Here is an 18,002-nt window from a genome sequence, read left to right as displayed (position 1 = left end):
CTGCAGTCAAGTGTTGCATGCAAACTGACAGCAGTCATTCAGTTGAGTGCTGATTTCTCGGCCTGGATTTCAAAGCAGACAGTGCAACAAACATTATGAAGGCACAGTATGATGGTAGGATCCAACATATCTCACTGTTAAAACATGGTTTTGAAGGGCAAATCACACATAAAACTCCAAGGAGTATTAGCGATTAATTCAAGCAAACTGTATCTTCACAAACAAGACTGAAAAATTGAGACCACCACCACAACTTAGCGCTGTGCTGCTTCGTGTAGGATGTCCTTGCAAGTAGGAAAAGCAAGCTGCAGTAGTATTGTACCTCTGCAAACAACCCAAATCAATGGTGGGTTGTTTTTTTTTACAACTTTCACTTCATTCCAAGGCAATAGGAATAATAAAGGACCTTTCTCGCAAGCAGCCTTCTGGCCAATAGGCGTTTCAAGGCAGTTCAGGGGGAGATTATCTGGTGGACTGCTGGTTACCTTACCCCAAGATTCGTTAACTATTTAGGGAGGAAGGTCCTGTTTAAAAGAAGTTAGGTAGGGTGAATGAGTATCTGGTGGGAGAAACTGTGATGGCTTGTCTTGAAACGCACTAGGTGTTTGTAAGGTACAGCATATGGTATCTGATGCACTGAGTAGCAATTTTTCAAAGGTTATGGAACAAATCTCAGCAACATCCAGAGACACTGAGACTGATCCCTCGTTCGTCTTGCAGAAGTCCCAGGTGGATTGTCTGGGACTCGTAAACGAAAATGATTCTTCACCTTATACCAGACATGAAGCTGCAGCAGCGACAAGGCAGGAACTTGTGAGGGGGAGGGTGTGCCAGAATTTAACAAAGCCCTAAGGACCTATATGCTTTATCAGGAACACAAGTGGCATTTGTGGCGCTCGGCACACACTGTTTGTTTGGACTCCCTTGCTAGCCCTCCCACCAGTATCCACTCTGAGAGTCTGTTCAGCACAGCTGGAAGGATTGCAACAGGCAGCATAAATAATCTGCCAACAGAGAATGTTCATATTTGAACCACTCACGGATACCAAAGATGCAGCCAGTGGACCCTTAAAAAATCAGTTGGGGCTTCCCAGCACATGTATCATACACCAACAGCAGAAGCAGCAGACATGGAGCAGGAAGATGAGAAGAAGAAAGGGCCAAACCTTCATCAAAGAGCCATTTTTGAGGAAGTCCTAATTGAAGTCAATAATGAACTATTTCTCAAAACAAGCATGACAACCCACAGTTAACCATCATGTTAGTTTAATGCACAATAACATAAAGCTGGTTATCTACAGAAACAGTGTTTATTATTTTTGATAATTGCTGAAACATGATATGTTTATATTTCCCAACTTTAAATTATTTTAAGTACAAAAAGGCAGGAAAGGAAGTATAACAAAAACCAAACAAACTTCTAATAATGAAGCAAAAATTGGTTATTTCTGTCTTAAAGTTGCTTAATTAGGCACTCTTTTCGAGTTTTTAAAAAATAAATAATACATTGGATGAGAATCCATCCATTCCATTGTCATTGTTACTATTTTAAATAAGAAAAATAAGTGAAGGAGTCTAGCGCCTCTGCAGTTAACCGTCCCACCCCCCAAAAAAGAAATAAATACACTTACTTTCTGGAATTGGGGACAACAACTGGCAGAAGCAGTCTCCACATTGACGACAGCAGCATACTGAGTCTGTCATCAAATAGGAATGGGCATTGTCACTGCTTCTGCTGGTTTGGCTTGTTCCATAGCTGCTGTCTCTGCCTGTGGTTCCATGTTGATCTACTCATTATTGTAAACGAAGCCCACATGAGAAGGATGCCTTGTGATTCGTGGGTTTGGAAAAAGAATGCCAAATTCACACTTTTGTTTCCAAGATCTGCTTTGGTGATGTGCACACGCGAAAATTCAGAGGTGCTTCAGAAGATTGTAACACAGGAAGGAGTTTGCCTGAGTTTATAACCCTGGACTGGTAACCTGGCTGCCTGATTCTGAATTATAATGGGTCAGTTCACCCATCTGTAGCTATTAATATAACTAATATAATTTACTGGTATGGCAAAGTTTAAACCAAAATAGATGAACGCATTCCTTGATTAAATACTAGCCATTCGCTCAATGCCAATAAAGCATATAGGGTTAGGACCTTTTGTTTCTCTGGCTCATTGGTCTTTGGCTGTTAGTTTGGGGCCCACTTCTGCGTTGCAACTTGACAGCAACACTAACACCTTACAGATATATAGTGTCCCATTAAGTGGGTTCCTGAATGTGTCCTTGGTATGAAAAGGTTCCAGAATATAGATCTTGCCCAATATTGTTTGCCCCGATTGCCAGCATTCCAGATTAATTTGATACTGAATGGTTAGATGTTTGTTGGGTAACTGGATTAAGGGGGAACCTGAATTTTCTATCCAGAAGGTTTACAGCCTGAGAACTATGTAAACACTACAAATTTCCTAGATAGAAACTGCCTACATAAAAAGTATCTTCATATAGGAAGAAGTGTGAAAGGTTCCTTGAATGCATCTGTTTTCACTGCATATTTTTATGTTGAGAAGCTGGTGTTCCCTACACTTCCCCACACTTAACACGTGCAGACAAATAGGTGAATGTGATTAACACATACAACTTACATGGTCTTCATGGCTTTTCTTCTCTTGACCGTGCTTTCTGTGTAGGAAATTTGTAATGTTCCAAGTATGGTGGACGGAATGCATACATAACACTGTTTAAGGTAATATGATGGTAGGAAAAATTTGATTATTTTCTGCCAGTGTCTTCATATTTCAAAACTCCCTTACCTCATTGTACACCTGCACAGATCTTTTAAAATTAAATAGTGTAGATATTCTCCTTCTGAAACAGAACAGTACAAAGAATACAATAGATAATTCATGGAATAGGTGCTGTTCTTGTATAGCTTATCATGAGAAGCCCATCTTAGATTTTTCCTTTATATTCTCTTGCTCTCCCTTGCAAGAAAGCAAGCCCATCTGTTCAATCAAACCAATTCAAGGAATGTATTCAGTTGAAAGTAAGGACTATTTAAACTAATTTTTTAAAAGTGCATATGAAAGTCATTGTAAAAGCTTGTTAATTCAGATTGATTGGAAGTGACTGATTTTTTTCCGAAGAATCAAATGATTTACCCAATATGTTTAACAAATAGAGATCAAATCTGTATTTTCCCCCTCTGTAAAATGAAAACTGTGCAGATGCTGGATTGAGTGGGAGTAGAATTCTGGGAGATTATGTTTTTGCAAATAAGACTTTGTTGAAAGGTAATAGTCTTTTAGTGGTTACATCTGTACAGAGTTATTCTTGGTGGCATTTTTATTCAGACTTCTTAGTAAGGAAAATGATTTTCTGCTAGCAAATGTGTTCTGAAGGGTTACCATGTTTTACTTTGTACATTGCCTTGTTTATTTGCTGTGTTACTTTGGAGTGCACTGACAGGTTCTTGTCTGAACTTCCCCAGGTTGTTCGTAAGATGATGTGGCTGATGGATTATATTTTTAAATATACAAACTTTGGAATTGTATCTCTAATTCATGGAGACTTCTTTATAAGACAGGTAATGGGTTTTTTTTTAAACTGTATCAGTAGCATCATCTGCTTTCAAAGTGGTCACCCATTTCATCGACTATGCTAGGTAGTCGTAGTGTATAAAAACATTTCCAAACAACTGTTTATCCCCAAATTAATGTTTCAAAGTTAATATATTATTTAGGAGTACTTTTATCCTACTTGTTCCCCAAAATTATTCAGGTGGCTAAAAGAGAACTGGGGAGGAGAGAAGAGAGAATGCAGGAAACATATGACAATACCTAAATATATAGTAGTTGGAATGGAATGTAAAGAAATGTCTTCGGGACAATTGAGTCTGCCTCTTCATTCTTGGAAACTAGTCAATACTTTCTATAGAGCAGATGTGGGAAACCTGTGACCCTCCACATAGTGGACTCAACTCCCATCCGCCCCAGTCAGCATGGCTAGTGATCAGGGATAATGTGGGTTGGCGTCCAATGACATGTAGAGGGTCACAGGTTTCCTATCTATGCTATAGAGTCTCTGGGGCTATTTAGGCATGGTGTGAGCAGGCATAAGCCTAGCGCTTCCTCCTCAGCTACAATATTCTTTCAAGCCTAATTGCACCTAATTTGGTGGGGGTATTACTGATAGGAGCTTTTGACTGACATAAGCTACAGGTCAGTAAAATTCAGCTGCTTGATCTAGCCATTTGACTAGAATCTGGGAGTGGTGACGAGAGAAGTATGACGTAAAAGGTTGTGTTGCTTGTAGGATACGTGTCTGTAAGAAATGGCTAGCACTGACCCCATCATCATCCTCCGAGATGTGATATAAATAAACAAACTTCCATCAATTAAGTCCTGACGAGAGATGAATGGATACAAAAACTTAGGGATTACGCAGAAATTGTGAAACTTATCAGAAGAATAAGAAATCAAGATGACATTTTAAAAAAAATAAAAGCATGGAAATGGTTTATTGAATATCTAACAAATTATAAACAGAGAAAAGACATTGGCAGGGTTATTGTAATAACCTGCAATTTATATATTCTTTTAAAATAGATGAATAAAAGAATAAGTTAATTTAGAATATGCATGAAATTATAAATTTAAGGAACCGCAGGAAGAGGAGGAAGGAAGTCAAGATTGGAAATGTTAGAAGTAATGTTAAACTATTGAATTGTATTTAAATGAAAACTAGAAATATTTTTTAAAAAAAAAACTTCATCAACGCTATCTCATGTTTCTCTATATGTTCGGATTTCAATGAAGAAATGACCCTGCAATTGTGAGTTGGGCAGCCTGGGGGCTCTAGACCAGGCTTCTCCAACCTGGTGTCTTCTGGATGTCCAAAATATCTGGATGGTACCTCATTGGGGAAGGCTGTCACAGGCTATGTGGAGGGGATTATATTATCTTTCTGATAGTATGTGACAAGAGTATTTACATGGAAATAGGGGTGGGTAGGAATTCTCTCCCAACTCTAAATTCAGCCAAGTGAGATAATTTGTTTTGGGATTATTATTTCTTTTAAGTCAACAACAGCATTATGAAAATAAACTTTCTTAGAAAGTTGTACTTACGTGTCCCTATTTATCATTTGCATTTTAGGGAAAAGCTTATCGTGACCGGCAGCTTGTGCTTCTCCAAGAACATCTAGAAAAACATTATAGGAGCCGCGATCGGAAGTGGATTGTATTGTTTCCAGAAGGTGGTTTTCTTAGAAAAAGAAGAGAGACCAGTCAGGCATTTGCCAAGAAAAACAATTTGCCATTTCTTACACACGTTACACTGCCAAGACTGGGGGCCACACAAGTTATACTGAAAAACCTGATAGCTCAGCAAGAAAATGGAACTCTGGCAGGTGGCGATGCTCCAGAAGCAGGTATGGGTCATTTAAACTTTTTATAGAACCAGTTGCCAGCTGATTGGGATCTCAGAATCAGCGTCAGGTCAAAATGAGTGTCAGGTTTTATGTTTTACATAAAAATATTTTTTAATGTAACTTAAAAAAAAATAGAATTGGATTTTTTGGACCAAAAATATATAGCACTTCCAAGCAATAGCAAATTCAAGTCATCCCAGAATTAACAAATGCTTATTTTTTTCCTTTTTTAAAAAATGCCTTAAAATATCTGGTGCTCCTTGGATTACCTAACCACATACATTTAACTGTTCTGGGATCATAAGAGTACTGTATACACCTATTAGTGTAGGAGGGGAAGTTGTGAGTGTGTTAGAGACTGAAGTGCAAATTACTACTTCTATATTGTTGACTTTTCCCCTGTTGTGCGTCTATTATAAGTCTGATTGCCGGAAGGAGAATATATAGCTCTCACCTGCAGCGTTACAGAATTCAAAGTTCTTTGCTGTAGGCTGCATTTAAAACACTTCTACTGCAGTCCTTTCCTCCTACCTTACAGGAGAGATATCCACCATGGAGCTTGTAGGCTAGAAAATGAAAAGCACTGACTTTTATCTAATGGAAAATTAGATAAAAACTTTAAAAATAAGTTTCCGTTACTCCCCTAAAAAGAGAAAATTCTTTTCCATTGGCTATCGGTTTATTAACACTGTCTGGGCATCTTTGTATGAACAAATTAATTCTGGGCCAGGGCTGAAGAAGAAACATGGGCTGAAGGAACGTTATTTTGTCCCACCCAATTGCAAAGCAACCCCCCCCCCAGCCCACTTTGCAGCCAGGCTTCTCTGGATGCAACACATCCGTTAATTAGCTTTGTGTCTTCAGTTATTGTTGCTGTTTCTCTCCCCAGCTGCTTTAGTGTGTTAAGAACAAAGGAAGCCTTTTGGGTGTGTTTCTTTGCCTGCTCTATTCCATCACTCATAACCTAGTGCATCTAAAGGACTGCCACCTTCTCTTAGATGGGTTCTCATGAACTGGGCCCTTTTGGTTGTGCTGATGCTGTAGTAGAATGTTCTTCCCTAGAGGCCTGCGTAGTGTCAGCAGCTGATGAAAACTTGGCTCTTTAAAGAAGTATTTGGGGAAAACTGAACTGATCATCTGTTGTGTTTGCTGATTCCATTATTATGATATTTTATCATGCTGTTTGATATTGCCTAGATTATTTGTACCTTTGTGCTGCTACTTATTTTGAATTTCCAGAAGAAAACGGGGGTAGAAATTTAATATACATATGATATATTTCGCTCTTGCTATGCTTGTACATTATTTGAGTTACAACTATCCACATACTGGCAACGTCCAACTTTCCTTTTTCCACCAATTGAGCATATAATGATTGTGTTTTGGCAATTCCTGTACAGCACATTATAGTGGGTGTTACTTGTGCACATTATAGTGGGTGTTACTTGTCATCGGAAAAAGAATTTCTACATTATTTTTCTACATTACTTGTTTCAGAGTGAAGGTGTGTTGAATTTGTAGCATTGTTTTTATGGAGCTTTAGAGGTATGCTTTCCAAAATTCAGCTGTGTTCAAAATTAATATGAGAAACTGGGGGTGCTTTCGCTGTATTTTGCTTTGCAAATCAGTCCCTGGCTTTTTGGAGATACAGCAGAATTAAACAAGCAATTTATGTTCACCATGTAAGTGAGATTACTTATTTAAGATCTGAGACTCAGCTGAATTTAGGTATCTGTAGGAATGTGAGTTTACAAGGGAAAAGGCATATTCATTCATTTGCGTGCAGTTCTTTGTTACCTGGCCAGCTTCTGGCACACCAAATGCAATTTCTTCTCTCTTGTTTTTTTTATAAATAATATTTATTAGTAGTTTCAAAGTTATAAAGAAAAAAGAAAAATTAAAAACAACACTGTAATGCATAGAAAGAAAAAAAGAAACAACAATACAACAACAAAAATATATATAAAAAAGGAAAACACAAGAAAAAAGAAAACAACATACAGTGGTACCCCGCAAGACGAATGCCTCGCTAAACAAAAAACCCGCAAGACGAAAGGGTTTTCCGATTTTTAGAGGCTTCGCAAGACGAATTTCCCTATGGGCTTGCTTCGCAAGACGAAAGCCCATAGGGAAATCTCCTGGGACAGCGGGGAAACGCAGCACACCTTCTCCTCTGTTCCCAGACCTGTCCTGAAGGCTTGTGGTGGGAGGTCTGGGAACAGAGGAGAAGGCGCGCAGCCTTCCCGGGGCTTGCGGTGGGAGGAGGGTTTTTCCTCCCCACCGCCAACATTCAGAACAGAGCGCCCCTCGCGCGGGGCAGACATTCGCAGCTTGGGGAGCCCTGCAGGACTGCCCTCGTGGGGGGCAGCAGGCTGCTATCCGCAGCTTGGAGAGCCCTGCGGGGAACTCCTTCTTCCCCCGCCAGCCTTCAGAAAAGGTCTGGGGACAGACTGTCCCCGGACCTGGTCTGAATGCGGTTTCCCTAGGAACGCATTAATTGATTTTCAATGCATTCCTATGGGAAACCGTGCTTCGCAAGACGAAAAACTCGCAAGAAGAAAAAACTTGCGGAACGAATTAATTTCGTCTTGCGAGGCACCACTGTAGATCCCAAGTTACATATCTATGACTTCCATTTGCTTGTTTCATTGACCTCCTCACACCTCCCTTTTTGTATTCTAGTTTAATTAATTGTTTCAGCAAATTATTTCCATCTTTCTCAATTTTTGTTAAAAAAATTATATTGACAGTTTAACTTAATAATTAGCTCAGGAAATCCTTACCATCTTTCCCCATATTCTGTTATTCAAATTGCCTTAATTTATTTAACCTTATCTTACCCTAAAATACCTTAAAGCTTAAATCTTAGTTTTCAAATATACATAACTCCTGATATCATTTCTGCTAGAGTCACATGGTTTCATTCCAACATTTTCCCTAATATTCATTAATTTTTAGCCAATTCCCTAAATAAAAAGTTTCCTTTATAAATTTTCTTCCAATCTTCATCCAACGTCTCATCTTCCTGATCTCGGATCGTGTCAGTCCTTACTATCCAATCCATCTAGTCCATCAACCTGGAAGCCTTATGTCCGAGGCCCTTAAGTCTTCCATGTCCCTTCTGCATTTCTTCTTCTTTTTTATACTTGCCCTTTTCCTTGTCTTTTGTTGGTCTCTTTCTTAATTCCTTTCCTTTCTCATTGAAGAGTAGGTCTCTGGGGGGTTCCAACCCAGAATTGTCTCCATCTCCCTTCATCAAACCCACCCATTCCCCAAAGTCCCACTCCCCACAGTCCTTGATAAAATCCAAAAAATATTTAAAAACATATTTCAAGGTCTCTCCAAAGTTAGGAACCTCCTCAACACCAGATTCCCCCTGGCCCATTCCAACTTCAATCTTCAATGACAGCGGCTTATGCTCCTGTAGGGCCTCGGGTCTCTCCATTTGTATTATTTGAGGTGCAACCGCATCCTCCTCCATTATCTTCTGTCCTTGCCCAGTCAGTACTGATTCATGAGTTGGTCCCTGAATAATTTCTGTATCAATTTTCCCTGTTTGTCCACAGTTATTAACCACAACAGTCAAATCCATTTTTTCATTCATCAAGTCCATCTTCTCATGCATCTGTTCCAACAGGGCACTTGTCTTACATAAGGCAAGCACCCAATCTTCCTCCCAGCTCATCTTTAGGCAAGGTCAGAAAAGACTGTTCCCACGGTCTTAATCTCACAGCTGTTGAGTCCTCAAGTATACTGCTGCAACAATTTAACAAGCTCCCTCTAGAGGAGACAATTTCTATTTGTATCCATATTTTTTTTTAAAGGCAAGTCCAACAAAGGAAAATTACTTTCGTTTTTCAGATATTTTCCGGATATTTTGTTTCTTTAAGATGCAAAAGGCAACATAGGAATCAGCTTGTTGCTCTTCTTTAACTATCTGTCAAAATGTTCCATTCACAGTCAATGAACCTACAATTTCTGTCTCTGACACCCTGTTTCCAGGTTAGAGACGGTGGAAACTCATCCTTCTCGCTCCCTCTCCTGCAGGGGTTAAACAACCCCCCCCCTTTTCTCCTGCTTCCAAGGGGGCTTCAGTAGTTCTGAATGAAGGAAATTTAGACTTTTTTGACAGCTTTCCAGGCTTTAGGTTACGAAGTTTTTGCTTTAATCTATATACAAAAAGCGGAAGGCGGACTTCCTGTTTTGAACCTTCCTGCTTCGATGCCAAATTAAGATATTTCTTGTTCCAATTTTCCGTTTCTACTCACGGGTACTTGTTTTAAATCCAATTGTCCACAGGAAAAAGTCAGCGCTCTCCGGCAATGGCTGTGCGGCTTCACTCCATGAAAGTAGCAATCAGTTCGCAGCACCGCGCCGCTCACCCCGCTTCAATCCGGCGCCCCAAAAAGGGGTTCCCGGTGAGTAGGGGGGCACTTCTGGTGCCCTGCTGAACCCCATGTTCCCAGGCTTCCTCCGCCTGGGATTTCTAGCGGGTCCCCGCCTTCGCCGCGGCGGGAAGACCCAGTTTTCACGGAGCTAGTTCCTCCGGTCGGAGGAACTCTGCCATTCACCGATGGCGCTGACCCGGAAGTGCGCAATTTCTTCTCTCTTGAGACCTTGACATTGACAGTTGGTCTTGCTCAGTATTTGATGAAGCATATTGTAGTTGCTTGGCAGTTTCATTGGTCTTGCCAGCAGTGTCTACAGTCCTTCCTTTCGTTGTTTTATATAACTCTACAGGATATCCTAAATCTTATCAAGAACGTGGTGCATACGTGGTATTCCTCAGGGTGAAAGTTTTCTGTTTTTCACCTGGACAGCATTTTACAAGGTTATAGTGTCTGATTATATGTAAGTTTGGTTTTCACACACCACTGCTTCAAGGTTTATCTTGTTTTTTAATGACAATATGTACTAACAGAAACTTTATCAGAATACTGGACTTCGGCAGTATAAGCAGTTTCCAGTTGTTGCCCATTTTTTAAAGAGATGCCTTTGTGTGTCACAATATATTTGGGCCCTTTATTTATTTATTTTAATCTTTATTTGTACAACAAAAACACACACAAAGAAACACATATACAAAATTACACACAAATTACAAAAATAACCATAGACACATAATTTTCTTGGCAAACAATAAAACATCTATTGGTCTTAACACTAAAGACCCAACTTCCCGTCTATTCCATATTTCAAATTCATATTACTTATTGCCAATACACATTTTCATAATTAAACTTATTCTCAATAAATCTAATTTCTTCTATTCTTCTATCTAGCTAGGCCCTTTAAAATGATCACATTGCAGAGTCAATTTTCAGGAGCACGTTTCTGCTAAAGATTGTGATTACTGATTGTTGTAAACCTGCTATTGGAGTATTGTGTTTATGAATTATTCCTGATGTGTTAGAAAGTCTCATTAGTAACATCCTCCTTGGATCAAAATGGGCTTGCAGATACCTTAACATTGAACCTGAGCAGTTAAGTGTTCAGTGACAGAGGTCTAATGGAATGAAATAGTTGAAGTTCGCAAAAAATTGTTGCAATGCACTACTTGCTGATAACTGATGAAAGTTTTTATTAATGTAGATAATGAACAAATCTCATTTATATAGATCGGCATGTGTTATTTATTGAATTATAACCTCATATAATAGAACTCTGATGTCATTTTAAAGAAGTGTTTTCTTTTGTGTGCAATAGCTGACCCAGTTTAAATTTGTGAGTTTGTTATATACTGCACACAGATGGATGCATAGATGCCTCCTCACCCTTGAACATGCTGCATTTTGCCTAATTCTAGTTTTGGCCAGGCTTAATTGAATTAAAATTAATTGTTTACCTGTATGAACCCAGCCCTAGTTGTTCTGTATAACCATAGTACCTTTTGTTTATGTTTTTAATCCTGCAAAGAGCACCAGCCCAATATTTCTAAGTTACTTAGGGCTGGAGTTAGCCTATGAAGAGGAACCAGGAGTGAGAAGTAGAGATTGTATAAGAGATGGACAGTACAGGAGGTGAAGGAGTAGGAAAGAAGAAGTGGGCACAGTGTCTGAGAAATCTAAATTAATAGGGAAACATTCAAGCCACTGCTACAATGTGCTACTGCCTCCTGTAGAGCAAATGAATGGAATATCCAGTCTAAAACACCTGTATTACCTATTTCGGTCTATAGGCAGCAGCAATATGCTATAAAAATTCCTTCCTGAATTGTATCAGATGGGGCTAAGATGTGCCTGGCTATTTGTTGTTAATACTTTAAAGCTTTCATTTGAAATGCAGTGTTAAATATTGCTGGCTTTTAATGATAAAAATTGGGTAATGATAGACAAATATTGGATAATCTGCTGGCTTATTTATATTCATCAAATTGATGTTTACCCATTGAATGCAGGTAGAATACCTTTTGTAATCTTCACTGCAGTTCACAACTGAAGGGGTGTCTTGTTTGGTTTATGTGGGAAGATAAATATGCTCTTCGCTTTAGATTTGGAGTTTGCTTTTTCTGGTCTGTCAGCATGCATAACCAGTGAATCCTATCCTGCCTCTAGATATCCAGCACAGCCCACACTGCATGCTTTTAAGCATTTAGGTCCCACAAAATGAGAAACAGAGTTGAGTGAGACCCTATCTTTTTATTTCAACCAACTATTATTATTTTAAAATCTTTTCATCAGGTTGCATATTCAGAGGGGGAAATGATTTTGAAACATACTGGATCAGATCACGAATCCGCCTTATAGTCCAGCATTAGACTAGACATTCACTTCCGCGAAACCCGCCAGCAGGGCATGATGCCAGCAGTTCTGTCACTTTGTCAATTCTGTGTTTATCCCACAATATTTTGGCAGATTTTTAATATCAAGACACAGGAATTTATTTAAATCAAATGCTTCCATTTAGATATCTAAGTCTGAGCTATACTATTTAGTGTCAGGTGGGCTTCCCTGAGACAAGCAATATAGCTATTATTGCTGTATTTAATAAATACTACACTTTTTCTGCTCTCCCTTCCATAGCTATGACACCCAATTATATTGGTGGCACAAAGATGCCTTACTTTTCTGGTTGCTAAACTTCTAAATGGAGAATGTGTATGGGTGTTATATATTTGTTTGTTACTTGGCTGGGATTGGTGTAGCCCAAAATGTTATCCTCGAACGGGTAGTATTGCTAAAAGACGTTCCTTCCTTTTCTGTTTCTTTGATTGCTGTGAGTGTTGTGAGAATTTGCCTTGGCACTGGATGAAAGCAGCCCTACTGAAGAGCACATTCAGAACTGCTAGGCCAAGCTATTGCACTTGGCAGCCCCTGACTGCAAGGAACCCAGAGGGAAGGAAGGGCCTGTAGAGAGGGATAGATAAATACATGCCGCAGCCTACAGGGTTTCCATTCAGATCCCCGTGGGCTAATTTACTTGCTTCCAGAGGAAGCAAAGACTAAGAGTATTCTCGAGTGGAGCAACACTGTAAAAAAAAAAAAAAATCTTTTTAGGTATAGTCTCTGAAGTATTTACAAAATTGTATTTCTTCTGGTAGCACAACTGGGATTTCTTCAGAAGCATTAGTCTCTGATCTGCTCTTTGCTCTGGCACTTTTGTGGTAAAAGCTGGAGGCCAAGGAGGTGCGCTTGCTCTTTTGTCTCCTTCAGCTCTGATGCCATAGCACAGCTTTGTCTTGGGCTCAGAGGCCTAAGGTCTAAGGACATAATAAGGGGGTCTATTGGTTTGCTTTTGCTTTTGTTCTGTATTTTGTGTCCTCATTTTGTTTGTTTATATTGTGAACCTCCCTGTGATCTTTGGACAAAGTGCGGTATAGAAATGTTAATAATAATAATAATAATAATAATAATAATAATAATATACCCTACAGTGAGGTGGTCTGAAGTGGAAGGATTGGGGGGGGGGTGATGAGCAGCCTTGGCCCTCCTTTTGCCCCAAATTAATTTTAAGTACTTCTTTGCTGGACTGAGGAGGAATAATTGGTGAACCACTTCTTTCCATTCATCTCTCCAAATTTTGGGCCTTAGCTGGCCAAGAGTAGCACATACCCCCAAGCCTTGCCCAAGGTTTTTTGGACCCTCCCAGGTGTTTTGGGAGGAAGCAGGCAGGGGTTCATTGTGACCCACCTCTATTTGGGACCTATGGCAGGGTTGCCACAGGTCCGTTTCCCCCCAGACGTGTCCTCTGTTTTTAGGGTAAAGATTCCAGGCGGGTTTTAATTTTCTTTTGCAAAATGTCCAGGTTTTTTATGGCAGCATCATGGCGACAGCGGTAGCGAGGTGGAAGCCTGTGTGCCCTATACTCCATCACCCACACCAGGCCCACATTCTGGCTTTTGCCTCCTGGCTCGTTTGCTCTCCTCTTTCTCCTCTGAGGGTGTAGCACGGCGGGCAAGGCCGCTGCAGCCCTCAGGGCACGATTGCTAAGGGAACATCTGCCTGCGCACTGAGAGGAGGAGGCAAGCAGGGGCAGGAGAAAGGAAGGGTGAGGGCGCTGAGAGCCATGGGGCAGCAGTAGAGCGTGTCTCTGTGCTGCTCGGGTCGGGTATGCACACGCACACACACACACACACCCACTCCAGTGGCAGGGTGAGGGGCAGAGGACAAAAGCAAGTCTAGAGTGAGAGACTAGGATAAAATCCACTGTTTCCACAACTTCTCCTTGTGAGCTTTCTATGGGTGAGTTGAGGGTTTGATTGGACCCTGGCTGAGAACCCAAAGGCTGAAAGGGAGGGTGTGTTAGGAGGAAACTGAATTGGTATTGATTTATATGTAGTAATAATAATAATAATAATAATAATAATAATAAAAAACAACAACAACAACAACAACAACTGTCTTTTTCCAATATTTTGTTTTAATTGTTGTTGCTTCAGTTTTTTGTACACCGCTTAGAGGTATTTTTTAATATATTAAACGGCATAGAAATTAAATAATCAAAAAAGTATGCTTTGTAATTGTAAAATAAACTGGTGGGCAATCTGACCTTTTAAAAAGACCTTGCAAGACTGAAGCCAGGGCACCCCTGGCCCTCAGAGCATAAGAATTACCTCATGCAAGCAGATGCAGCCTTTGAGGGAATGGTCATGGCTCAGTGGTGGAGCATCTGCACAAAGAAGACCCTTGGTTGTGTCTTTAGCATCTTTCAGCTAGGGCACAAAAAAATCCTGTTATCAACACCAGAAAGCTGCTGTGTAAAGAGCTGCCGCCCATTTTCCCCATGCATTGAGCCACGTGCAGCACCAGATCAGGGAAGAATCTTCTGTCTCAGGCTGGCCCAGGCAGGAAGGGGTATAAAGCACTTTGTTTTTCAGCTGACTCTTTTCCAAACCACAAGGTCCACCTGATTCTATCACAACTTGCCTCTGTGGTCTTGTTTGCTGGTCCAGACCCCTGGCTTGTTCCCTTGATACGGAAGGGGGGGGGCATGTCTTCTTCACCTCCTTCTTCGCTACAATATATCCATTTATTTCCAATTGTCAATGTCAAAAGGGACTAAAATCTATAAAATTCATAGAAAATCAACATGCCAATTTGCTCAATTTCTTTAGGACTCCATGACACCTCCCCTGTCCTCCATAATCCCTCAAGCAAGGTGTCAAGACCCTCATCCTGTCAAATCACTCTGCCAAGCCTTTCCTGCGGGCAAGGCCAGGTGGCAGACCATGCATACATGGACCATTGTCTTCTCATCAGGTACTCAGGATGTGCTTATCTGCGCATATCTCCAGCTCTGCATATTCCCCCCTCCCTCCTCCATATGTTAATCCTGTGTGACCCAACTTCTTCTTAATGTATTCATGATGCAACTGGGATGTATTTTGCACTGTATTCTGGGACATGGAGGGAAGTTTCAAAAGTTTATGTCACCCCTTTCTGGCGGTTCAATCTCGTCTTGAACCTGTTGCGCAATAAACTTGGATCTTCTGCAGTTTGCTCCTGTCTCCGGCTGAGCTCATTTTCTTCCGCAGGGACCCACGGACTTAGTCCAACAAGCTGGGTGGCAGAGCAGCCTCGCACCCAGATTTTACCGTAACATCCCTGGTCCAGCTTTCTGGATTGCCCTCAGGTACTGATGTTCTGACTCTCCAGGCCACTCATTGCCTGTGGTCCAGCCTTGACATGCCACTGGTCTCATAGACAGATATTCGTCTGTTTTCAGAAAAGAGGAAGAGCGTGGAAGAACAGTTCTTTTTGCTTATCTAGTTGGGGCAGTACAGTAATACAGTGGCTATGGAGCTTGTGCATGTGTGCTCTCTCTCACTCTTCCCCTTTCGCCTCTGGCAGAGACAGAGTGTGCAGATCAGGTCACTGGTCAGGGCACATCAGCACACTGTAGCTATTGCTTTTATAGCGGCTCCCTCAACTGTTTGCAGAGTGTGTACGTGTAGGTTGGAGCTAGTGCTGCTTGCAACATCTCCTTTTCTATCTTCTGGTTTTAAGAACAGAAATGGAGAGAGCAATGAGCGCTACTTTCTTCATGCTGTAATTTCTTTCTGCAATGCAAGGTAGCCTATACTGGCTTCCAGTGTGTGCAGATGATCCTTGGGGGAATTACGGGTTTAATTTTCCAGGGTTGCTTGAATATCAACATATATAGCATGGAAGAAGTGGAAGCCAGGATGAAACCTGAAACAAAACAAGCAGTCCCTGGAGGGAAAAGTTGATGTATCTGGCTGCTAAGTCCAGCACACCAGGGTAATTGGACCATTTGCTGAAAAGAAACTCTCAGTGTCTTCTAATGCAGAACAAAAGTATTCTAATTGGAAAGATCAAAATAGCTTGGCTGCTTGAGATCTGTGTGTCAAGAATGTAAGGAAGGGGTTTAGGAACCATCTCTTTCCTGTTGCAATGTTGTCGCTCTTGGCAGAAATCATAATGCATTACACATATTTATTGAAACAAATCAACCTGTCCTTTGGCTTAAGGTTTCTCAGCAGTCCATTATATGCATAAGAAGTATGCCTTTCAAAGGCATACATGTCAGAGAGTTACGGGCCAGTGCACTATGTGGAGAATAAAGCATACAGTTAAAATGTGACACATGATTATATTACAGTGGACGCTCGGGTTGCAAACGTGATCCATGTGGGATGCACGTTCGCAACCTACAGTGGTGCGTCTGCGCACGCGCAAGTTGCGATTTGCTGCTTATGCGCAGAGCGCGAGTGCCGAAACCCGGAAGTAACCCGTTCCGGTACTTCCGGGTTTCGGCGGTCCGTAACCCAAAAAACACAACCTGAAGCATCTGTAACCTGAGGTATGACTGTATTTTAACGGCCGCTTTTGTCCGTAATTTTATGTCTGCGCGCTACAGGCGGTGATAACTGTGTGTGTGTCCAGTTGACACACAACTGCCAATGAAGGGGTCCTTTTGGACCTGGAAGAGGGCAGAATGGTGGACAGAACAGGGCAGCGAGGGCATTTGTGGGCTCTGCTGACACATGCGGGGGCCAGCATGGAAGCCCCCACGCACAATGGTTGCCACCTGTATTTTATTCTCCTCCTGTTTTGTATTTTTTATGGTGGTTGAGTTATTTTGTGGCTAAGATACCTTGAATGCTATTTAGTTGAGAGGCAACATATAAACCTTTCAAATAAGTTAGCCAATTAATTTGGGTGAAAATAAAACATGCTTAACTTTATCTCAGTTGTTCTCTTTCTCTCTAATATTTTCATGGTAGTTTTGTCATCACAAACCAGTTTGGCATACAGTACTTTGGTTCTTGTTTCTATGAAGACTTCCTTTCTTAGGTATGATGATGGTTTTTTCCTTGGCGTTGAGAATCTCCTCTAGTCATTGATTGTGAATATATGGTTTCCTGTGATTTAAAACTTCTACTTAAATAGTAATGAAGTGTTAATGTAAATGGGCTATAAATTAAAATGTGTATCTATATATTGTTGTGTTAAAGAGTTATTAAATAATAGCCGCTATTTTGTTTGCTAAAAAAATATTTTGAAAAGGGCTCTGTCTGCATTGAGAAAGTGTGATGAAGAAGCTTTTGAAAGCTTGAAAGAGAATGAGTAACTAAGAGAAGAAAGGTCTCTAGGCGACGAGAACTTACGCCAAAACAAATATATTAGTAGGTTGCCATGTCTTCTTTGATACTACTTCATACATTCCATGCTGATCCTGGTATTGAAAACAGATTTGTGTACTAAGCCTGTTGAGACCAGAGGTTGCAAGCACTTGCAGGCTTCAGCGGTGCATCAGGCGTCTGTCATTTCCTCTGCCCAGGGAGAAAGTGCTCCTATACCGAACATGGCACTAGGTTAAGCTTTTTAAGTGCTTGGCTTAATTAGCATCTCACTTGTTGACAGAATGCCAGAAATTTAATGGGGTACCTTTGATGCTTATTGATAGTTTAAATCATGTTGGTTAGGGCATGGTGCTGATAATGCCAAGGCTGCAGGTTCGATCCCCACATGGGACAGCTGCATATTCCTGCATTTCAGGGGGTTGGACTAGATGATCCCCAGGGTCCCTTCCAACTCTATAATCCTATGATTCTATGTTGTTCTTAAAACATCCTCACATTGTATATCTGAATAATCCTACTAATGTACATACAGC

The 18,002-nt window shown here is 40.8% G+C and overlaps 1 protein-coding gene across 3 annotated transcripts in view; it reads left to right on the top strand.

Moving 5' to 3' along the window:
* Nucleotides 1-18,002, top strand: part of LPGAT1 (lysophosphatidylglycerol acyltransferase 1) — a 65,487-nt gene that overhangs the window by 30,121 nt on the left and 17,364 nt on the right. For all 3 annotated transcript variants that reach the window (XM_082217837.1, XM_082217835.1, XM_082217836.1), the window contains 2 exons: nt 3,484-3,579; nt 5,150-5,423. In XM_082217837.1, the coding sequence (XP_082073963.1) occupies nt 3,484-3,579; nt 5,150-5,423 (370 nt within the window). The remainder of the gene's footprint in view (nt 1-3,483; nt 3,580-5,149; nt 5,424-18,002) is intronic.

Source organism: Podarcis vaucheri (assembly GCF_965113315.1).
Source record: "Podarcis vaucheri genome assembly, chromosome: 3".
NCBI classification, from domain to species: Eukaryota; Metazoa; Chordata; class Lepidosauria; order Squamata; family Lacertidae; genus Podarcis; species Podarcis vaucheri.
This window is presented reverse-complemented; position numbering and strand designations above follow the sequence as displayed.